Genomic DNA, 24,683 nt, shown 5'->3' with positions numbered 1-24,683 from the left:
CTTTCGTACACTGACTTATGAAGCCTGAAGGATACACGACTCTTATTACATGTAATGACTCACATCGTATGCAAAAATGAATTGAAATCGTAAATGCAAATGTTCAAAGTAACAGATTAGGAATTTTGTGATAAAACAAGTTTATATGAAATGATGAATTAGCTACTGAGCTTGCGAGAGAGGTTGACAAGACGTGATTGCTTGTTCTGCCTTGTACTTGAACTGGGTTGCCAGATGTTGTGTTCCTAGCTAATGGACAGCAAATTGTCCAAGACACATGTATGGGAAATAAAAGCTTTTTTTTCCTTGATTGTAACCCTTCTAACACTTCACTGCCTAGCTAAGTCCTAACAAATTAAGACATGCAAATTGCTAACATGCTTTAGCAGCAAATTCTTGTGTATCAAGTGGCAACACTCTCTCACTGTGGGGAAACGATACGCACAGTATGAATGCACCATTTACGTTAAGAATGAAAGAAATTCCTGTCACAAATTACAATTACAGTAATGTTAAATTAACAGAATACTTACGCTGTGTAGCCTCTCTCCGATTGTGTATGCGCAAGTAAGGGATTTAATGCTGAAAGGGTTCATTTCTTTCTTGCAACAGCTAACAATTGCTAGTTGCTGAGATCCTGCATAAGCAAGATAACAAGATCCTGGCAAGGTCGCCAATTTTTATGCCTGAAGGTGGGAGGAAAGGAAACTTACCTAAAGGATGTAGCAAATCTGACTGTATCACCTCCAAGAGTAAAACTGATAAGGAGGAACAGGGGCTGAAGGCCAAACTTTAGAGGGATTCGGGAAATAAACTCTTAGGATAACTAAATTACATGTATTTACAATACAAAATCAGAAGATAAGGAGGAATAAGGCAGGCCACTTGAGGTCCTGCTGCAGCACTTGAAGTGAATAATAGATGGTAACTGGGTGCTGGGAATTAACACTTCAATGGCATGGTTCATAAGGTTGCAATTGGGATTTCCTTGTTGCAACCAACAAGCATACAGTCATGGCAGGGGGTTCCACAGTGGCAAGCACTCCTTTCTGCAATAGAGAAAGGCATACAATCACTGGATGAACTTACAGTAATAGTGAGTATAAAAGGCTAGCACTGAGGGCGACAGAAATTCTCTTTTCGTAAAACACTGCTGAATAAGATTACAACACGAGTGTTATATGGCAGGTCAGGTCTATGTAATGCGCTTTGAAATGGAAACGTTTAGGAGAAGTAAAAGATAAGTGACTGGACAACCTCAATTCTGTACTGTACCTTAATTCTGAAGGGATGGTCTTTGTAGTTGTAGTCTTTCCAGTGGAGGGACGGGGGAGATTGGCACTAGGGTCAAGATACTAGGACTAAGGCATTTGGCCACTAAGGGAAGTTAGCTCTGAAGGAGTGGGCAGTCAAGAGATGTGACTCGTTTGGCAGTCTTTCTAATTCCTTCAATGAAGGGCTATTTATCACCTCCGAGGATATATATATATATATATATATATATATATATATATATATATATATATATATATATATATATATATATATATATATATATATATATATATATATATATATATATATATATATATATATTTAAAGCAACAGAGGAATCAGAATGAGATGGGAGTCAGCAAACGAACGTAGTTAACAATATGACTTTTATTTTATTCTCGAAAGGTGAGTTGCCTTGAGAGAGTTAACGCTCTTAGCAATATATATATATATACATTTATTTGTAGTAATATCAGACTGACCAAGGCGGGAAAAGACGGGTGTATCGGCAGGGTCGCGTAGACAGTTCAAACTTTTAACTTTCGTTCGTAGCAAGAACTCAGTAGCATTAGGGATTTAACCCCCATAGGAAAATTTCCATAATCAACCTTGTGATAGGTGGCCTTAAGCTTTCTTTACCTGTTCTCTTCGGCGAATGTTTTGACAAAGTTTCAGACCCGCGAGGGCACGAACGGACACCCCTGTTTTGACCCAGTTAGGTCGGACAAGCAGAGAGAACCAGATTTCCGCCACGGACGCACGCACTATGTGTCTCGGCCCCTTTGTCTCTTTGTTTATAGTCTATGTTAGTAGTGAAGTGGCGAATTCATCATGGAACTTCTGATCATCCGTTGTATGCACAACAACTAATCGTCCAAGGTAAAGTCTGTGTCTTGTTCAAAGCTTCGTCAATTACTAGCCCCTTTTTCTGTATTTCAAGTTTCCTTGTTTCGTCCTTCCGCCACCCTAATTATTAGATTACCAAGCCACAACTTGCTTGTACGAAGTCTAGATACCGCAAATGGATGAATTTTCCGTGAATAATATGTACTGTATATATGTTCCACAGAGAAATCCGCGAATAGGTGAGAATGCGAATATAGGGCATTTAATGTAATCTCGACCATAGACTAATCTCCGGTCAGTATGACCTACCAAGAAGACTACAATCAAACCTACCACTCGCAAATGAGGACCCGATCCTCCATGTCCCCATGGGAGCAAGGCCACTCCATTTTTAGAGCAAATGGAAGGCCAGGAGCATGGAACGTTGGGTTCTAAAAGTTTTGAATAAGGACTATGCGATCCCTTGCAGGGAGAAACCTCCCTTAGCAACCTCTCCCATCAGTTTGACGGCCTACTCGATAGGTTCGGAGAGGTTGCTGGCCCTGTCTCAAGAAGTCTCAGGCCTACTCGAGAAACAAGTTGTGGAGGAGGTCGAAGATCTAAGCACAGAGGGGTTCTACAACCGCCTCTTCATCGTTCCCAAGTCATCAGGAGGATGGAGACCTGTCCTGGATGTCAGTGCTCTGAACTTCTTCCTTCAAACAACAAAGTTCAGAATGGAAACAAACCAGCCAGTCCTGTCAGCCATCCATCAGGGAGACTGGATGGTGATAATCGATATGCAGGACGCATGCTTCCATGTTCCAGTACATGCGGACTCCAGGAAGTATCTGGGGTTTGTCTTCTAGGACAGGGTCTTCCAGTTTTGGGCACTGTGCTTCAGCCTCTTTATAGCCCCTCAAGTTTTTCCCCTTGTTCTTGCCCCTCTGGCTAAGTGGCTCCACCTAATGAGAATAAATGTATGTCTATATCTAGACGACTGGCTCCTACACTCCCCCTCGAGATCCCAATGCGCGGAGGACCTTCAGAAGACGCTCCAACTCACCCAGGATATGGGGCTTTTAATTAATTTCAAGAAATCGCAACTGGTTCCCACTCAATCGATTCTTTATTTGGGGATGAAGATAGATTCTCTGAATTTTCAGGGTTTTCTGTCCCATCAAAGGATCCAGAACTGCCTCAAGAAAGTCTGGAACTTCATCTCTCATCCGTCCTGCTCGGCCAACGAGTGATGAGCTTCCTGGGAACACTGTCTTCCATCAAAAAGTTTGTGCCGTTGGGCAGGCTACACACCAGAGTGTTGCAGTTCTTCTTAAGGGCCAGCTGGCACAGGAAGAACCTCCCAGACTTGTTTGTCTTCCTCATCACTCTTGAAATCAAGGAGAACCTTCAGTGGTGGCTGGCAGAAGACAGATTCTCAGTAGAAAAGTCACTGCTCCCTCTGAGCCCCAACCTAATGTATTCTGATGGTTTAGATCTGTGTTGGGGACTCTACTCAACGACATTGAGGTTTCCAGGACGTGGTCCCCAGTCGAAAGGAACCTACACATAAACATGAAGTAGCTGAAGGGGTGATACATCTAGCTCTTCAGTTCTTCACAGCAGCAACCTTCAACAGGACAGTCGCGGTCCATTCAAACAGCATGACTGCACTGGCCAACATCAGGAATCAAGGGGGGACGCATTCCTTTTCGCTTTTTGAAGCAGCCAAGGATCTCTTATGGGCACAAGACAACAGTACCAGCATTGTGACCTGCTTCATTCAGGGCAAGCTGAACGTCCGTGCGGACAAATTAAGTCACGGCAAACAGGTTCTACCGACGGAGTGGATGCTGAATGCACAGGTGTGCACTGACCTGTGAAAACGATGGGGAAAGCCATCAGTAGATCTGTTTGCAATGTCAAGAAACCATCGTCTCCTGTTTTGTTCTCCAGCTCCAGATCCTGAGGCATGGGCGACAGATGCCAGGCTGCAGCATTGGTCAGACCTAGGCATTTATGCCTTTCGTCCGTTCAACTTGGTGAGGGAAGTGCTGGAGAAGTTGATCACTCACAACAATGTATTGATGACTCTGGTGGCACCCTCTTGGCCACATAAAGAATGGTTCCTGGATCTTCTCGGCCTTCTTGTGATTTCCCAAGACTGTACCTCGGAAGAGAAATCTTCTCAGACAGCCCCATTTTTATCAAGGCTTATCCACTCTTGCTCTGACAGGCTTCAGACTGTCCGGGAGCTTGTCAGAGCTAAAGGTTTTTTAAGAAAGGCTGCAGAAGCAATTGCAAAATGTAGGTGCCGATCTTCTGCTGCAGTCTATCAGGCCGAGTGGGCAGTCTTTTGAGGCTGGTGCCAAGAGCATAATATCTCTTCTAAAATGACTAGCCCAAATTGCAGACTTTTCACTGTTTCTCAGGTCTTCCAAAGGATTTGGTACATCCACCATTGAAGGATACAGCACTATGTTAAATTCTGTTTTTAAACATAGGGGAGTAGACCTGTCTACAAACCAGGATATTAGTGATATGATTAAATCATTAAATATGTCGAAACAAGAGAAATCTGCAACAGTCTCCTGGAACTTGGATGTGGTCCGTAAATGGCTTTTGGGCCCTCCATTTGAACTTTTGCACTCCTCCTCTCTAAGGGATTTGATGAGGAAAACCTTATTTTTAATGGCTCTAGCTATTGCTAAAAGAGTTAGCGAATTACATGTCCTTGATAAGAAGGTAGGCTTTTCTCAAGGGAATGCAGCATGCTCTCTGACCTTAGGGTTCTTGGCAAAGAACGAAGACCCTTCTAATCCCTGGCCATGTTCGTTTACCGTCAGGAGCTTGGCTGATCTCTTGGGTCCAGCAGATCAGGAGAAAGTGCTCTGCCCAGTAAGAGCACTGAAGATTTATTTGGAGAGAACTGAAAGGATTAGAGGTTCCTCACAGAATCTCTGGTATTCAGTTAAGGATCCCCGACGTCCATTATCCAAAAATGCCTTAACCTTCTTTTTAAGGACCATGGTTTACGAATCACACTCGAGAGATACCCTACCTGTGTGTAAAGTTAAGGCCCATGAAATAAAGACAGTTGCCACCTCGCTGGCTTTCAGGTGGAATCTCTTGCTCTCCACGATCTTGCAATCCATGTATTGGAGATGCAAGTCAGTTTTCTCTAAGTATTACCTTCATGATATAGAGACAGTGCATGAGAAATGTGATACATTGGGCCCATTCTTCACAGCTGGCATGGTATTGGGGGACGAAGGATAGGAGGAATACCTTCTATTTCCTCTATCCCCTCTCCTTGTTAAGGATTGCCTTTTTTTCCTGGGAAGCCTGGGGGCACTGTGTGTCATGAGTGCCCACCAGTCATTGTTTTTAATGGTTTGGTTGATTAATATTTTAAGGTGGTGTAGTCTAAATTTACCTGGTCATAATTTGTTGCACTGTGCCCAGGGCAAGAGGGCACATATATATATATATATATATATATATATATATATATATATATATATATATATATATATATATATATATATATATATATATATATATATATGTATATGTATATGTAATGTATGTATATATATATATATATATATATATATATATATATATATATATATATATATATATATATAATGGATTGTACTTTGGCAACCTGCGATTTACTCCTATGTTGCAAAGCCCCCACCAGAGTAGAGGCGACCCTTGGCTCCACCGCCACGCCACTACAGGTCAAGGGAACTCCGATCAAAGGCAGTATCTACCTGCTATAGCTCCCTCACCAGGTAAGGTTACAACAAGCATTTCACGATGCTAACTAATTTTCTATTTCAAATTCATCTCCATCTCTGAGGGTTTTTGAATAGTATATGTCCATGTATCCCACCTCCTATCATTGTGGGGTTCAGCTATGTAATTATTTGGTAAGTTACTGTACTGATATAAAAATGACATTTTTATAATGAAATAAAGTTTTATATATACTTACCAAATAATTACATGATTGGAGCCCTCCCTTCTCCCCTCTCATGGACAGAGGGTATAAATGAATTGAGCCTTTTAGCTGTGGTGCACCTATTCTTCTCTGAAAGTGGGCGGGGCAAGCTACCTAGACCCAAAACCAAAGAGCGCTACCGTGATTTTTAAATTTTGAGCTGCCGCGTAAAGTAGAAACTAATAGCTATGTAATTATTTGGTAAGTATATATAAAAGTTTATTTTGTTATAAAAATGTAATTTCCAACTCATTATTTATACAATTTCCATTTTCATTCATTCTCATCATAGCACTGAATGACCCTGTGGGTCCCAGTGCTTGGCTTTATGCGTAAATCACATATTCCATTCCATTCCTTAAGTCTAGAAGGCCCTCCCTGTTAGAATTGTGTATCAATAATAGTGGTCAGTTTATTGATCTTGGTGCTTGTCCAGAGTGATATCCAGCACCCGTTCCACTAGATATGTGATTCAAGTTCTGCTAGTATCTTAGGTACACAAAGTAGTTTTCTGTCACAACGATCAAAGGATACCTCTTTACATTACATTCAGTTCTGCATCATGCTGAATGGAATGTTGCTCACAATTTAAAGTTTGAAGAGGTTTTCAATCTTTTGTGCAGGAAATTTCAATCTTCCTATAGTGGTTTACGGTAAAATTTAGACGTAAGCCTTTAGATGTCAACATAACCTCAGTTTGAGCGTTTTGATAAGGCATCTCTTAAGAGCTTTCAAAACACCTTTCTTTTAGCTCTTGCTGCGACAAAGTGTATTAGTGAGCATCAGGCCCTTCCTTGTATGTGGGTTTTTTCCTAGTGGCAACCTCTCTCTCTTCTTTCATTGCTTAGATAAAAGATATAGAAGTGAAAGCCCTTCCCAGATTTGTGAGTGCCTAATTTCACTGCTTTGGTAGGCAATGAAGAAGTGGTTGTTTTATATTCTTAAGGGTGTATATTAGTTAGCATCAAGCCCTTTCTTGTATGTGGGCTTTCTTCTAGTGGCAACCTCTCTCTTTTCTTCCATTGCTCAGAGAAAAGATATAGAAGTGAAAGCCATCCCCAGATTTGTGACAGTGCCTAATTTAACTGCTTTGGTAGGCAATGAAGAAGTGGCTGTCTTATATCCAGTTAGAAAATGGTTTACCTGGACAGACATAAACTTTTAAGAGGAAGAGTTAAGTATTTATCTGTGGTATTAGGAGACCAAACACTATGTCCAAGAATGCTTAAGTCAATACACACAGAGTTGATGCCTTATCTTTTACGACTTTTGAAATTAATCCTCATGGCTTCCGTACCGTAAGTACATCTTTATTTCCTTTAAAATAAAACATTTCGCAAGAGAAGGTTGTCACGTAGCTCAGGGGAGATGTAGCTGTTTTTGCCTCATATTATTTGCAGACGTTCAAATTTAGCTTGAGGTGTAAAGCCCTTAGCCCTATTGTTGCGGTGGGTACACTTTCTTGTCAACCAAATATGATAGTAACCTTGCTTTCTATCTTACGTTAGTTGATAGGAAATCCCTCTATTGAATTTAGGGAGCATGAATGTCCACATTGGTGTATAGGAGCGTACCTTCATATATGAAGGTGGTTGTTATCTTTAGTTTTGGACTGTCAGCTATGGGCTTTCAACTCAGGCACAGGAGTCACTAGTACTCTACAAGATTGAGTCCTTTTTTCCCTGTAAGGATCCTCTGATAAGTCTCGCTATGAGGGCCTTACACTCTGTTGTGGTTCCAACATCTGGCAATAGTACTTGCCAGTAATTCTCACACAACAGGCAGGAATGTTGAGAAGCTTTTTTCCCCCTCATTAATAAGCTTTTAGTTCACTTGGCTGAAGATTTTTCTCTGGCTGTATTAACCCACCATCCTCATTCAGTGTGGTAGTCAGCTAACTTTATCAGTAGGTAAGATTCATTCCAAATAATGAAAATTTTTATGATGAAATTATTATTTTGATACTTGCCTACCATTAAATGGAAACCCACCCACCCTTCCCACATTTTAGAGGATGGCCATGAAGAATAATGACAAGAATGTGAACATTCCAGTGCCACCTGGTGGGAAACAGGTGATCACAGAGACAGTCCTAGCTGGTTAGCCAAGTGTTATTTTGTTTTATGTTGAATGCCGATCGCACTTGATGGCACGAAGATATAAGCTAACTTTAACGGTAGGTAAGTATCCAAATAATTAATTTTATCATGAAAATTTTCATTACGTAGACATCACCATTCTTGAATTACAATTACTGTACTGTCTCATGTAAAATCTTTGTCTATTCTTTGAAGTAAGAAAGTACAGTTTTCTAATTAGGCAGTGAAATCAGAGAGCATTTTGATATATCAGTGATAATCTTGAGAATGCAAGTAAAGTGTTCTCGGGTAAATTCTTTGTCTATCCCTTGAAGTAAGAAAGTACAGTTTCTAATTAGGCAATGATATATATTTTCTCTTACAATTTCTCATGAAATCAGAGAGCATTGTGATATATCGATGGCAGTCATGACAATGCAAATAAAGTGTTCTTAGGAGAGTAATAATTCATTTATTTTCAGGATGTGGAGCTACTTGCATATATCCTCTGCTAGCAGCTAAACAAAATGGATGGTACATGTTAGCCACTGAAGCTGATAAAATAAACTATGATTGTTCAGTTTCAAATGTCAACGCCAATAATTTGGAAAGTCATATTGTCATCCAAAAGGTATGTTCATTTGTTTCATCACAACCCATTAATCCTAGACTGCCATGTGTTTGCAGTGTAGAAATTCCAATCACACCAAGTATCTATCAGGGTTGAGAGGCTCATACTGCACGTGCCCAATCCTATATACAACACCTGTTTCTCTCTCACTTCGTATAAGTGTCATTACTGTATACCTTTATTATTATATTCATCTTTTTATTTATGTTCATTTTCCTTAATTAGTGTAACTTATTTATGTTTTCCCAGTTTGTTTGGTTTTTGTAAGCTTTTAGTTTGGGAGCTGGCATATAATGCCTTTTCATTGGGTTATTATGAGTATTCCTCATTGTTTCCAATTCCACTTTTTTTTTCTTGTATTTTCATTTTTTAATTTCTATTCTCAGTTCATTAAGTTTACTGCTTTCCTTGTTGGACTAAGTGATATTTATTAGATCTGTGATGCAGTTTTTTGTATGCGTTGTATTGTGTCATTTTTTCAGTGCAGACCCCGTAAATCATAAATAACCTTATTTTTGTACATAAGCTCTTCAGTTGCACCAACTTGTTAGATCCTGAAAGACAAAGACCCCATTACCCATGTCCAGACCACCCTCCATCATCATTTAGTATGTCATTCTTGTGTGGCCCTTTGTTGTGTTCAGATGTACAGGTATTTATAGTTGCTTCTCCAATATTAACAGTGCTTTGCATGCTCTGCCATTCATTGTAGTCATTCATTCATGTACTTTAAGTCTTATTCTTCTTATTAATGGTGTTGGTTTGTAGATACAGTATTTATGAATTCTTATAGTTTTATTGAAGTTTTAGGCTTCTTGGCTAGTCATGCTAATTGTCACTAAGTGTTTCTGTGAATACAGTCCAACCTCTTAAATCTGGGAACCATGGGACCAGGCCACTGCCGGACCACAAAAAATCCCGGAATATAGAATACCTCCATAAAAAATTAAGCCCTTATGTAAACATAGTCTTGCAAGCTAATTCCACATACAAATATATTACTCATATATTTTCACTTTATTATTTTATAACTTCATACTGTTTAATTTTCTTTAAAAATAGTGTACTTTATTTAACACATTTAGCCGACATTCCCAAGTTAGCCAAATCGTAAGTCAACTACAGTATGTAACTTTTCTCAGAATCCACAGAATATGATTGGTGACTTTCATCTCCTAAATTTACTACCTTCATAATTATCGTTATTAGTTTTTTCGTCATTTATTTTGATTGTAGTGGGTAATGAAATGACAAGAATAAAGAAGGAATTTCATCGATCACCCAGGGCATTTGAACATCGCCGTCAAAACATAAACAAAGCACACCGCCATCTATTGAGTAAAATGAACACTAAACATTTGCTAACGGAAGAAACATTTGATAGCATAGATAAAGATTTATGCTTCGCTTCTTACCTCTAACATCATCTGATCTCATGGTTGGCATATCACATGGGTAAATATACATCTATATAAAAGAAATTATCAAAACCGTATCCACTATAAGTCTTTCAAGCACTCTAAGAGTAAGGAATCCTTTTGGTGCTAAATACCTCATTGTTTTGATTAAAAGTTTTGACTTCGTAGAGCCTTCTCAAGTGGAATATTTAAAAAAATATATTTATTCATTTACAGTTAATATCAAAAACATATTTGACTTCACGTATTTTCATTACTAACAGTTGCTTTCATAAAAACAAAAGAGATATGGCAAATTTTTGCTGTCAGGAAGTTGTAAACAATACGTGGCGCAGCCCTTGTGGCCGCACAACAAATTAATGGCAGCAGATTCAAAATCAAGCTGAACCATGATAGTTCCTGGACCATAGAGTGCCAGTTTTAAGAGGTTCAGCTGTATTGTTCCCCTTTATTTCTATAAGTAATTTCCATTACTCCTTTGTATCTGAGATTGCTTGTTTGAACTTTTTTTTTATTGCAGTTGATGGGCTAAAATTCAGTATTAAATTTTGGTAACAATTTTCATTGATTTTATTGTACATATGCAATTATTTTCCAGGGCTGATTGATTGCAAAGGGTTAATTTCAGTTCTCTAATTTTTGTTCTCTGTCAAAGCAACGGGGGAAAGGACTAAAGGGGGGTTCTCCCATGAAGGAGTGGAGTAGCCCTCCCTCAGAACCTTGGCAATCCACTGTTCTCCCTCTGATACTCCACTTCTCCCGAAACTCGAGGAGACTGGCTCCGACTTGTGCATGGAGGACTTCTTCCTCATTCTTGGGAAAGGACTTGAGCTCCTCTTGATAGTTCTGGCCAAGAAGCGGACATTGGAGTGGGTCCTAGACTGGACTTGGATTTACTCCCACAAAAGGGATTTTGCTGGAGAGGAGAGACTGTCTTAGGAACAAACGCAGACAAATCCTTGGGGCGTTTGGAAGAATGCCAGGCAACTGGCGCCGAGCGTTCAGGGAGCTGGCACTGGGTGCTCAGAAACTGGCGGTGGACGCTCAGGAGCTGGTGTTGGGTGCTCGTGAGGTGGGTGCTTGAACGAAGACAACCAGTGCATGAGCGGGATTGTTGGCACTTGGGAGCTAGATATCGCTGCAGGGAAGGTTGAGGACTGTGCCCAGCTCCTTAAACCTCTGACTGGGTAGCAAAGAGTGGTCTGCATCGCCTATGTGCCTCTTCAGTGGATGAACGAAACTAGAAAGCACTTGCAGCGCTTCCAAATCTGGGCTGGAGTCTTGAGAGTATGTTGACAACTGGAGCACATCCAAGACACCTTTCCAGTGGCTGCCTGTCGAAACCTGGGATATACATGCAAAAAAGTTCGACTGAGGGGGCGGCAACCCTGGGCAAACCCCACTGGCCTCCCTTGGACTTCCGGCATGTCTTTTCCCTGGTTCAGTGGGGCAGGATAGAGATCTTCATCTTCGAGAACTGACGGGATGAGAAGCCACCTCCTCCACTAAAAACTGTCTCCTGTCAAGACACCTTTCCAGTGTCTGTCTGCTGATACCTGGGAACACGCAACAGGTTTGACTGAGGGGGCAGCTCCCCGTGGGCCAACCCCATCAGCCTGCATTGGACTTTCGGTATGTCTTCTCCCAGGTTCAGGGGAGCAGGACAGTGACCTTGGTCTAGGAGAGCCAACAGGGTGAGTCGTCACCTCCTCCACTTGCACAACATTATCACTTGTCAGAGTGTGGGAAGTTGTGCCATCTGAATATGTTTTCCCATAAATGCCTTCAGTAATGCACTTAACTCTGCCACTATATCTCTAGTAGGTTAATTATCGTGTCAAAACTAGCCTCTAGACTAGCAATGTCATCGGGTTTGAAGCGAGGGAGCCAGGCACGGGAGTAGGTGGATTAAAATTAGGAGGGCTAGTAGAAGGAGAAAAATTAGGAAGAGAGGAAGAAGGAATAGCAGAGCTATATCTTCTAACCTAGGCTAGGGGAGAATTCGAGGCCAAGGGAAGCTCGTTTCTCGGCTCAAGAGGCCGCTTCCTTTTTTATCCCTCTCTAATTTGTTCATCATTACATTGAGCACAAGTTTACTCTCTACTATATTTCTGCCCACTACATTTACAGTACTGCATACTGTATGAGAATCATATGAAGAATTGGTTAATCTGGTTTGCAACTTTCGCTACAATAGCAAAGCTAGGTGAACTTGAATCAGACATGATAATAACTAAAGAACTAGAAAAATTATCCTGAAAGCTATTAAAGCTTGAAGGCTACTCAAATAAGCAATAGTACATAACCAAAATCCAGCCATACAACCAAAAATCAGTAAACAAAAGCTGCAGCAAACCCCCATATGTTACTTGAGAACTGGCAGAAACAGAATGAGGCTATCTGCTAAGTCATTTCCTGTACTCCTGTCAGTGGGCTGACTTGTCACCTACACTAAACTATTTAAGCGTTACTGCGATTTTTGAATTTATGCTGCTGTGGTTAGAAACCTATAGCTATGTAATTACTTGTTAAGTTACTTATATGTAAGTGAATTGACATACTGAATGGACTAGGTGAACTGCTAATTGACAGACTGACTGCAGGGTAATGGATATGAATTAGCAATAAACTCACAAAGCACTGAAAAGAACACTGTAATGTGAGTAAAATTAAATTAACATTTAAATAAAGTAAACAAATGTATGGCACTGCACAGTTACTATGAAAAATAGTGTTGATCATGAGAAGGACAATAACGCAACCAACTTTGAAGACTCAAAGGTTTGACTTTTGCCCTATACGACAAAGGGACATGTGCAGTAGGACTTTCCTTCTTTCAAGATGTATCAGGTTGGTGTGATTGGTCTGTTTCACACTGAAAAAGGCTATTTTTTTTATTGTGTTAGTATTAACGTGTATTTTATTCTAAAACATTGTTTTCATATAAAATTTATTTATAATGTGAACTGCATTTATTCCCAATTGCTTATGATTGTGTGTTTGTGAGAATTTTCAGTAGTACAGTACCATTTTCATTGCATCCCAGCATACACATTGGGGGCTTAAAGGGATATGTGTGCTGCTCCTTTATGTCCTTGTAGTGCCCTTAGTGTCCTGGTCAGCAGTGTTCCCTGTAGTAGACCTGTCCAGTAATTTTGAATTGGTCCATTGACCAGTGGTTCTTTACCCTACAAGAAGAGCTTATAGATAGTTGGCTTCGTAGACAAGCTTGGATTCTTTATCATTGATCCATGTTGTTGTTCTTGCAGTCAGACTGTTAATTTCTTTGACTGAGGTTTAGTGTCAGAGATGTCTGTCCTTCAGCCCAAGAGTGCTAAATTAGGAATTGCAATGTCACCAACTCTGTTTTCTGTTGAAGTCTGGCATCATTGGATGTCCCCTTTAACAGGGGATTCCCTTGCTGTTCCTGGGCAAGATTTTCTTTTGTTCTTGGCTGCCTCACTCCTCTAGCTTCGTGCCTCCTGCTTGTCTTCCAGCTTTGCCCATACCTTTGCCTGTACCTCTATCTATATGCCTTCATTAGAGTTCCTGAGGGTCACAGACTCATTGTTCATGGATCATTGTTTGGTGGGCTATGTAGGAAGAGTATTTATTCAGTGTTTGAGTATTTCTTTCTTCCTGCTGCCACTGGGTGACGTGATTGAGTGTTTACGTCTTTGTCAGAGACCACTGTAGCTGCTTTTTTGTTGACTGAGGTCGCCTTCCTTGCCAGCTGAGGCATACACTGCACAAAGGCCTCCAACTGTAGTTGTGACTGCAGCTTCAGTTTTACTTTTGACCTCTGGTCATAAGGCTTCTTTCTTTGTCTTTGTGCTTTTGTCCTGAGCTTTTGTTCCCAAGCCTCAGTTGGAAGATATTCCTTTCCCTCATAGATTTATCTCTTGCAGTGCCTCAGGCAATGGTTAGAGTTGCAGCTGAGATTCATCCTCTTCCCAAGAGTGTTTTGTAATGTTGTACAGTACTGTACTGCCATGAGAAATTGGGCTGTCAGCAGCCTCTTTTGCATGACCACTCTCACTGTTTGAGGCACAGTCACGAGTTGAATTGTCACTTTTCGACACACAGCAGTAGAAGAACCTCTTCTACGCCACAGGTTCAGGTAGTAGTTGCTCTCTGTTCATTGTGCTTCTGGATAGGTTCTAATGCTCAGCGCACTTCTGGTTCTGGTTGTCCTTCCACTAGCTCTCTGTTAGTGAATTAAATTTGGAAATTCTTTAACCATTCATCCTCTCTTCTATATTTCCTTTAGTGATGCTTCTTCCCTGGTAGATATGTTGCCTGTCCTGCAACACCACCTCAACCATTGATGTATTGTTTCTTTCCAGACCCCTCTGCCAGGGTTTTCTAGACTTTGGAAATTTCCTAGTACTCATGATGCTCCTCAGACACCTAAGAGGGCCAAATTTGACTCCACTAAAGATAGTAATTTGCTGATATAAGACTCAGATGAGAACCTGCAGAGGCTCTGCATTTGCTCCAGGAGGGTACATCCTTTGTGGAAATCCTCACTGGGTCCATACCATTAAGATTGTATGCCCATCTTAGCCCCGTCATAAAGCTATTGCTGCGGCCTTGATGGATGATGATAAGGAGTTAGGGTGCAAGACTTGTGCTGTACCTCTGGCCCAGTCTTATATGGCCATTCGTGAGAATACCATGCTTTGACTGAAAAGTTGCAGTTCCAGCAGGAGTTATGACTGCTTTGTTGGTGTGCTTCACCAGTTTTTCATGCTGGATCAATGTCTTTGAAAGTTTTACTGCATCCAATACTGCTCATCAGGTCTTAATGGCCTTTGTTTTGCGTGGAATATTACCAAGGATGCCCCTAGCTTCTTTATTTCAGAATCAGTTTTGTGTTTGCCTTGGGAGACGTTCCTTTGTATGTGTCTCTGTTTTTCACATTGTTTGTTCTTCACCAGTTGGTGAATGTGATAATGAGGAAGAGGGATGTGCTGCTTAAGGACTACTCTAGCCTTCTTTCAGCTGCTAACCTTTGCAAACTGGATTTCTGACCCTTTGGACCCTTACCTGTTCCCAGAGGCTTTAGATTTTGAGTTGAGGGAGAACCCTCATGTGTTACCAGTTTTGTGATTTGCAGCTTACATGAAGCATCCTCATCTGTTTGTTTGGTCATTCTCAAAGTCTGTCTCTTGTTCTAAGTTACCTTATCTTCCTCAATCCTACATTAATTGGCATCAGAAACCTTACAGCCTTCAGTGTCAGCAATCCTGCTCTGCCCAGGAGTCATACTCCACCTAGATAGGGACCCTTACTCCCCTCATTAGAGTTGGGGGGCCTCACACCCTTGCATTCCTAAATTAAATCATCCTGATGGTTGGTGAAGACAATAGGAGATAGTGAAAGTTCATGGTCCCCACTGATCATTGTACCTCTGATAGGGTTTTGTCTCCAGAGATATTGGCTGCCTTTAGAAGGCACTATCTTTCTTTTCTGGATGGTGGACTGCCTTCTCTGACTTGACCAGCCACCTTCGAGTTCTATTCCTTCAACTCAGAAGTGATGACTGTCCTTGATGAGGAAGTGACCTCTTATGTTGTAGAAGAGAGCTAGGAAATTGGAGATTGGTCATAGGTCTCAGCCATCTTAAGAGGTATCTTTATTTGACTCCCTTTCAGATGGAGTCTGTAAAAGAATCAGTGTACAGGGGAGACTTCATTCTTCTTTAAGTATAAGGGATGCTTATTTTCATGTCCCTATTCATCTATTGACAAAGTTCTTTGCTTGGTGTTGCAGAGGTAGTTGCTTCAGCTCCAGGCCTATTTCTCCAGTCTTGGCATGGCAGAGGTCTTCACCAGGTTTCCTCTTGGTGCTCTGTTGTGTTGTTCCTTGGAGATACAGATCAACCTGGAAAAGTTGATATGTTACCTTCCACTTGATCTTATACCTCAGGATGAGGATCAACAATGTCTAAGAGGTAGTCTGCCCTTAGAGGACAGGATCTGCCAACTCCAACACATCGTCTAGGTTTTCCTGCATCATCCTTGGCTCACAGCTACATTCTCAAGTTAGAGATTGCCTGGAAAGTCTCATGGCTTCATTGTAGAATATTCTTGTGTTGAAGCCTTGTGATGGGTGAGAGAGCTCTCAAACCAGGGGAAAAGAGATTCCACTAGTTTGAATCTAGATATCTCTCTTTACGGTTTATTTATCATTGTTACTTCAGTCCCTTTCATTGTATTAGCTGTCTTCTACTTAGCCATCCAGCTTCTGTGAGTACTACTTCCAAGTGCTGATTGCAGAGGCTATTTGACATAAATTGTTTGGATATTTCCACATCAGTCTGATATACTGCTTAGATGAATAGGGGGAGATCAAGTTTGGGAAGGGATTTGCATATGAAGCTAATTGAAAGAGTTTAGGGTGATTTCAGCAACCCTGAAGTGGTTTGTACTGTATGGTAGAAATACCCTCAAAGGTTGTTCATTGGAATCCAGAAGGGGTCAGTCTTTAGCTTAAGATTCTCGGCTTTAGTTTGGGAGCCCATCATTACAGGCAAAGGGACGGTGATTCCATGTTCACATAGTTTCTTTCCTAACAGATGGGTTTAGCTTACACTTGTGCCTCTCTAATGTTTTGGTGCTGGCCCATATGGGTAAATCAAAGAGTTTGTCATTTGGAAGTTGACTGTCACTGTGCCAGTCATGGAGAATGTGAATTTTCAGAACATTTACTGATACTTTCTTCCATAGAGTAGATTTGCAGAAGAATAGAATGTAAAATATTGGTTAATATGTTATGAAAAGTTGAAAGTGTATACAATTTTTATCTTCAAATCCATCTTTATTTACTCTTAGATTTTATTGTATTACTGTTTGTAGGCATGTAGATCATCATGGAGTTTGAAAAACCTTACATTTATGTTTAATTTTTGCAGGTAGAACAGGATGTGATTTTAAAAGGTGTACTAGAAAGTGAGGAAACTGTCAATGACATCATGATGTTTCGAAACCATCAAAACAGTATAGAATCAGGATCTGTTGCAGGAATGCAAACAGGTATTACAGTTTATAGAAGTTTTTATAAAAGTTTTGAAATATGAAACATAGGTTTCATCTAAAGTCTGGTCTAATTTTCACTAATATTAGAGATGCAACATTTGAAGAAATTATGAGGGTCCTAGGAAAATTAAAATCAGTTTGCTGAATGCTAGCGATGATCCTGTCTGTGATGCAATTGCAGCTGAGCAGGGAGTAGTATGCCTTGATGCGTCTGAATGATCTTCGTCTCCCGACTTCTCAGGACTTGATAATGAGACTCTCTCTCACTCTCCCTGCTCCAGACAGTTGTTGGGGAAACTCAAGAAATATGTCAGTAGTATGTACTTCCTCTCACTCCTGCTCAAGACTTCATGTTCACAGATGTATTAAGAGAGGGTTTATGTGCCCACATGCTTTACACTTTGGCGTCAGGTTAATGGTCCGAAGAAGAATCCTCAGTAACTTTAAGAGTTAAGTTCAGTATTCCTAACCATTCAAGCATTTTCAGACCACTCACTATGGTGTATCACAAGAACAGTGGCAAAACACCACCTTCAGCAATGTACCATCTAGCTGTAGAGTTACTATTGTGAGCACAGGAATGAAATGTGGCACTCATATTCAAATGTACCCAGGAAGTGCAGTATATTGACAGTACCTTCAGCAGACGGGGCCAAGTCCTACTGGCCAAGTCATTAGTGGATGACAGACTCCATCTCTCAAAATAGCAACCAATATTTAACATTTTGTATTACAGGCAGTCCCTGGTTATCGGCGAGGGTTCTGTTCTGATGGGTCGATGACGATAACTGAAAATTGCCAATAACTGAAAATAGCCGATTTTCGTTTATTGGCACCTCTGTTAGGTATGTATTAGCACTAGTACCAAATTATTGGTGCCGATAAGCGGTAATCGGCGATTTTTGGCACGGAAAATTGCCGATTTTTGTCACTAGACAACCACAGTAAAACGGGATCGCTGATAACCCAGCTCGCTAATAACCGGGAACTGCCTGTATTTTTAAGTTTGAAGCCAAAGTATTTAAATACAGTATCCTTGTTTCTCAAAATTCTCAAATGATTTTTTCTCATAGTAGGAAAATAACTTGGGCATGGCACTGTATAGACGTTCAGTTAAAAGTGCAAGTTTACAAAGATGATTAAAATTTCAAAATGTTTTTGCTAGCATTTTAGTATGAGAAAGTGACATTTTGCTTTATTTCAGGTTTAAATATAATAATAATATGTGCAATTCCAGGAATTCAATCCCCTTGATGTGGGACCACCTTGACATGGTGAGGGGGATCTTGAACCCCAGGAATTTGTTCCCGGGTTTGAGTCCAAGAGTCTCATATATTATTACACATTTCTTTGGACAAGTTTTGTGGAATTTTCCACTTTTGCTAAAATTTATTGGGCCTGTTAAATAGGAAAAGATATCATAGCTGGGATTGGGTTTATATCCAAAGCTAAATAGTGAGAACTGTGGTAGGATCATCAACTACCCGATAATGTTCGGACCTGAGAGATATCAGATTGATATTTCAAGGGCGGAACTATTCTTGAGGGCTGGGCCATAGATTCCAGGGGTGTCTGGCTCTGGGGATAGGACTCTCAGCATTCTATCTGGTTTGCCCATAATACGATTAGGGTGGGGATGATTGTATTCTTGTAATACTCTCGGTCCTAGCAAGCAGGTTTAGCTTACACTTCGGCCACTCTAATCATATTGCGCCATCCCCTGTGGGGTAGGGTAGGGGGCGAACATATGGGAGTCAGCTCTCACTTGTGCCATTAGTGGAAGAAGAAACTCCATGAAAGGCTGATGATATCTTTTTTAAGTTTACAGGTTTATTATTTTTTAAATTTTTTTCTTTTCTATTCGATCTTTATGAATAGTAAGAATAAAGAGTTGAGTACCCCTGGGCCCTCTGATGATACTGTTTTGTCACAGATGATGACCTCTGCACCCACCTTGGAGATTGAAAGTTCTCCAAATGTTGATGACCCATGTGAGAAAAAGGATATCCCTTTAAAAAAAAAAAGGGGGGCCTGGCATTGTTACAATGGGATCATTCTCCTTTGAGCCAGATGTTTCTTTGACTGTGTCCTCCTCAAAAAAAAGGAACAAAAAATAGTTCAAACTTTCAACTATGGGCCCTTTGGAGCCTAAAAGAATAAATAAAAGAAAATATAGACCTGACTCAACTGTGGTTCACTTTGATTCCCTCTTTGGAGAATCAAACTGGTCAAGATTTTTGAATTTACAAGCTGACCAAGATATATCCTTATTAAAATTGGATAATTGCTTGTTGAACCGATGCCCATCACAAGAAATGAGCATAAGACAAATAAAAAAAAGGGAATGGTTGGTTGAAACAACAACCAGAATCCAGTCGGAAAATTACCAAAAAATTAAAAATGTAGAGAACATAAATATAAGCATTACAAGGCATGATACCATGAATATTGTACAAGGCACAGTAATATTGCCAAATCTAGAAGAAGAAATACAAAGCAGATCAATGTTTTTAGATTCATTACAGAAAAGATACAACAGTGTTGAAGACTGCAAAATATATGAGGTCCCAAGCAGGAAAGACAAAAATAAATCAATCAAAATAGCAAAAATAAAGTTCAGTGGCCAAACCTTGCCCTTGAAAATTAAAATACTGGGATTAAATTGGGAACTAAAACCTTATGTTCCCAAACCCCGTGCAATGCAAGAACTGTTACAAATATGCCATACAGCCATTAAATGTAGAAATTTTCCCAGATGTGCCTATTGCAGTTTGCAAGAACATAAAACACGCTGGAACCGTCGCCAACCAAAATGCATAAATTATGGTCTAGAACATCATGCCCAATCTAAAACGTGCATTCTATATTTACAGTACTGAACTTAAATTACTACAAGAATGAACTTGAATGTTGATCAGGGAAGCAAAGTTAGAACTAAAAGTGAGAGGATTGAATGACCCAACTAAGTAATTTAGGTATGCAGATACTTCAAAATCAAATAATACCCGAACTGAAGTGAATGACAATAGAAATAAAGAAATACCGCTAAAAAAAATACATGATCAAAAGAACTCTTCTATGGAGATTTCATACAACAATGACATTATCACAGTGGACAATAGATTTACCTCCTTACCAAAATAGATAAGAATATTGACATAGAGAAAGGGGAAGAAGAATTAAAATCACAAGAATATGACAAAATGGATAACACAACTCGGAAGAGGCAACTAGATAAGACCCCACCTAATTCCACCAAACAAAGCTGTAAAAAGATAAATAACCTGCCAATCTCACCAATAGCTAAAGTTCAGAAACAGAAAACTAAATCAAACATTCCACTGTCTCCTATAGTAACAGTAATATCTCTATGAGCATAATCACAAAAATCAGATGAAATGGAAAACCAAATTATAAATGACTATTATGAAAGCAAAGAAATTCACCCATCACCAATTATAGGCACAACAAGAAAAACCAAGAAGGAAACTAATGAACACGAAGATACATGTGGCTGTAATAAATGCTCTGTAGCAATATGCCACAAAAATAAAACTACAACTAAAGAAAGCCTAACGAAGACCATAAGAAATTTCATAAGGAAAAACAAACATCAAATCTCATGAAGAAGGTTGCATGTGTATTGAACATTTAGAATATTACAAAGAAAAACTTATCGATGTTGTAGATAATATTCTAAAAAAATCAAAATGGAAAAATTAAATCAAGATGTAAAAATGTAACAGGTAAGGAAAGTCAAATTAAAACTAGAACAGAAAAGGAATCAACACCTAAAAAAATACAAATTAACTTATAACAAATTTTAAAAATATCAGCTTAAATAATTTAGAGTAATTTGACCACTCATATTACACCATTCAATCGTTATATAATTCAATGGAATGCAAATGGATTATTAACGAGAATGCACTTAGGAGAAGTCCAACGACTTATAAGTGAATACGAACCAGTGATTATATGTATACAACACATAGGAAAACTTGTTCCGAATATAGGTAAATATCTACTAGCCACAACATCAAAAGAAAATAAAAATAATTTAGGCACAGCAATATATGTCCATAATAAAATTATATACTACCAAGTAGATATAGATTACACTGAATTACAAATTTCAGAAATAATAGTGAAAATAGAAAACTATATGTTTGATATTATTAACTTATACAACCAGCCTAATAAAAAGTATGCTCTAAACATATTAGAGAAAAAATAAAAGATTTTAAGAATCCCCTATTAATTGCAGGATATTTCAGTGCACATAATCCAATATGGGACTATAACAATATTACACCCGATAAAGATGGAGAAAAAATAGAAAACTTGATGAACACTAATAATCTCTGTTGTCTGAATGACAATGAAGTAAATACGTCTTGTTCCAAAACCCATGGAACATTATCCTCAATAGATGTCACTCTTTGTTCAACTAATATAGTTGACAAACTAGATTGGAATACTTATGATAACTCCTGCTCAAGTGATCATTTTCCCATAATAATATCCTTGTTAAATAATAAACTGAAACCATACTCTCTACATTATAACATAAGAAGCAGACTGGGACATTTTTAACTTGAAAAATGTACCGCCATATGATTATTTGAGAAATCACAATGAGACAAAAGAATTCTGCATCATTCATTAAAAAGGCAGCAGACAAAGCTATTCCTCTTTCAAAACCCCATAATAAGAAACATAAAGTCCCCTGGTGTTCAGATGATCTATCTGAATTAGTACGGGAAAAACACACTCTAGCAAGAAGGTTAGATACTCTAAACAGAAGATTCAGTAAAATAAGTAAAGCAAAATCATTCTTGGAAGAAAATGTATTAAAAATTACAATTGTACTATTAGAAGTAGATGCATTAAAACCTTTGTATAGTTAAATATCAGCTAAATTCAGAAAGGAGTCATAAAAGGTAAAATAATATCTTGGTGGTCCTATGTATCAGAAATAACAAGCAAAACATCCATTCAAAAAGTATGGGAAAAATTCTGAAAAATAAATGGAACAAACATTAGACCACCCAGACAAGCTACAGTGAACCCCCTGTATTCGCGGGGGATGCGTCCCACACCCCCCCGCGAATGGGTCAAATCCGCGAATGCTTAAAACCCCTCTAAAAACACTTAGAACTGCCCATTTTGACAGCTTAAACACAGAAAAACCCTGTAAAAATGCTTATACCTGAATATTTTAATAGTTTTATCACAAAAAGTGCATTTATTCATGAAAATTGTATGAAAATACAGTAATTAGTAAATATTTCTCAGTGAAAAATACTGCGAATCGGCGAATTTTCTGCGATTGATGGCTAGATATGTTCCACAGAGAAACCCGCGAATCGTGAGTCCGCGAACGTTGACAACGCGAATACGGGGGGTTCACTGTATATTAGATAATGGAAAAAAATTTTAGATCCCTTCAAAATTAGTAACATACTTGGGGAAAGTTTTGCCAAAATAAATAGTGACCAAAATTTGGACAAACATTTAACAAAAACAAAGACTAAAGCAGAATCTATAATGCTTAATTCTGAGACAATGGAAGATATATATCATAATAAGAAATTCAATATGGAAGAGTTGGAATATGCTCTCTTGAACAGTAATAAATCTCCTCCTGGAGGTGATGATATTTGCTTTGAAATGATTTGCCACATAGCACCTTTGGCAAAATCATACTTATTAAAACTTTACAATCATTTATGGCTCAGAACCTTGTTTCCAGATGAATGGCGAAATGCCATGATAATTCCTATACCAAGACCTGGAAGAGATCCTAGTGATGTGAACAATTATAGACCAATCTCTCTAACAAGTTGTCTAAGCAAGTTGTTGGAGAAAATGGTAAATGCATGACTTACGTGGCACATACATAAAAATAAAATTTTAACTCCTTCCTAGTTTGGTTCACAGTGTAATCGATCTACATTAGATTCTCTATCTAATTTGGAAGACCTTGTACGTAGAGGATTTGAAAGAAAGCAAATTACAGTAACTGTCTTTTGTGACATAAAAATGGCATATGACACTACATGGAGGTATGCAATATTAAAATCATTACATAATAATAACATATGCGGCCATCTTCCTAAGTTTATTAAAAACTTTATGATTGATTGCACTTTCCAGGTGAAAATATATAATGTTTATTCCAAAACATTTCCACTTGAAAATGGAGTTCCACAAGGGAGTGTCCTTAGCGGTACTCTGTTTACATTAGCAATTAATGATATCAGTAACATGCTACCAGTCGGAATGGAAAGTAACCTGTATATGGATGATTTTGCCATATATTATACAGCATCACGCTTAAAGCATGCAGAATGAATGGTTAATAAAGCCATAGTAAAAGCAGATGAATGGACCTCATCTGTAGGCTTTAGATTTTCCATAGAAAAACTCAAGCTGTCATGTTTTATAAAAATAAAAATTGGAAAAAAGGTGAATAGAATTGAAAATCAGAAACCATAATATACTACAGTAATTAGCCAAACTGCAAAATTTTTAGGATTAATATTTGATGCACACCTGAATTGGAAAGCCCATATAACTTACATAAAATCAAAATGCAAAAGGGCACTAAGCCTAATAAAAAAACTATCACACACAAATTGGGGAGATGATAGACATACTGCATACAATAAAGTGTTATCAGTCATTGGCTACAGAAGTGAAATATATGGTTCAGTGTCAGAAGCAGCACCAAAAATATTAGATCCAATTCACAGTGAAGAACTACGAATATGCACAGGAGCATTTAGATCCTCACCAGTCTCCTCAATACAAGTCTAATATAGCAAACTGTCACATTTCCTCCATAGAGAGTTCATAACAATGAAAAGTGCATTAAGAATCAAGACAAGTGATTCACCAACAAAAAATCTATATGATCAAAGGGATATATTTATAAACAATCATCTACCTCCTTTCCCAATTAGAGCTAATTGGTTGTTTGAGTCACTGAACATAGATATACAAGTACTTTCAACAGTGAAGTTACCACCTCACTGGACTATGAATAAAGTAATTACGCGATTTATACAGATGGGTCTAAATCACAACATGGAGTAGGATATACAGCTATATCCCAGAACAAGTCATATCAATTATCTTTGCTTAACAGTGCCTCAGCCTTCACAGCAGAGTTGTGTGCAATTGTAGTAGCCATCAAAATTATAAAGCAAATATCATTCAATAATTTTGTGATTTTTAGTGATTCAAGAAGTGCTATAGAAGCCGTTCAAGGTTACTACTCAAAAAATAATATTCTACAGGGAATAAATATGAATTCCACAAATTGTGTAATACAGTAATGGAAAAATATTGAAATATGAGTAGGGATAAAGGAAATGAAGAAGCTGATAAAGCAGCTAAAGA

General features: G+C 38.8%; 1 protein-coding gene across 1 annotated transcript in view; it reads left to right on the top strand.

The window, feature by feature from the left end:
• The window catches only part of LOC136827094 (uncharacterized), a 227,369-nt gene that overhangs the window by 22,302 nt on the left and 180,384 nt on the right, over positions 1 to 24,683 (top strand). Inside the window, exons 4-5 of the mRNA XM_067084850.1 lie at positions 8,670 to 8,818; positions 17,153 to 17,273. Of these exons, the coding sequence (XP_066940951.1) occupies positions 8,670 to 8,818; positions 17,153 to 17,273 (270 nt within the window). The remainder of the gene's footprint in view (positions 1 to 8,669; positions 8,819 to 17,152; positions 17,274 to 24,683) is intronic.

Source organism: Macrobrachium rosenbergii, chromosome 41 (assembly GCF_040412425.1).
Source record: "Macrobrachium rosenbergii isolate ZJJX-2024 chromosome 41, ASM4041242v1, whole genome shotgun sequence".
Classification (NCBI taxonomy): domain Eukaryota; kingdom Metazoa; phylum Arthropoda; class Malacostraca; order Decapoda; family Palaemonidae; genus Macrobrachium; species Macrobrachium rosenbergii.
The sequence above is the reverse complement of the archived record's forward strand: the minus strand, read 5'-3'. Positions and strand labels throughout refer to the sequence as shown.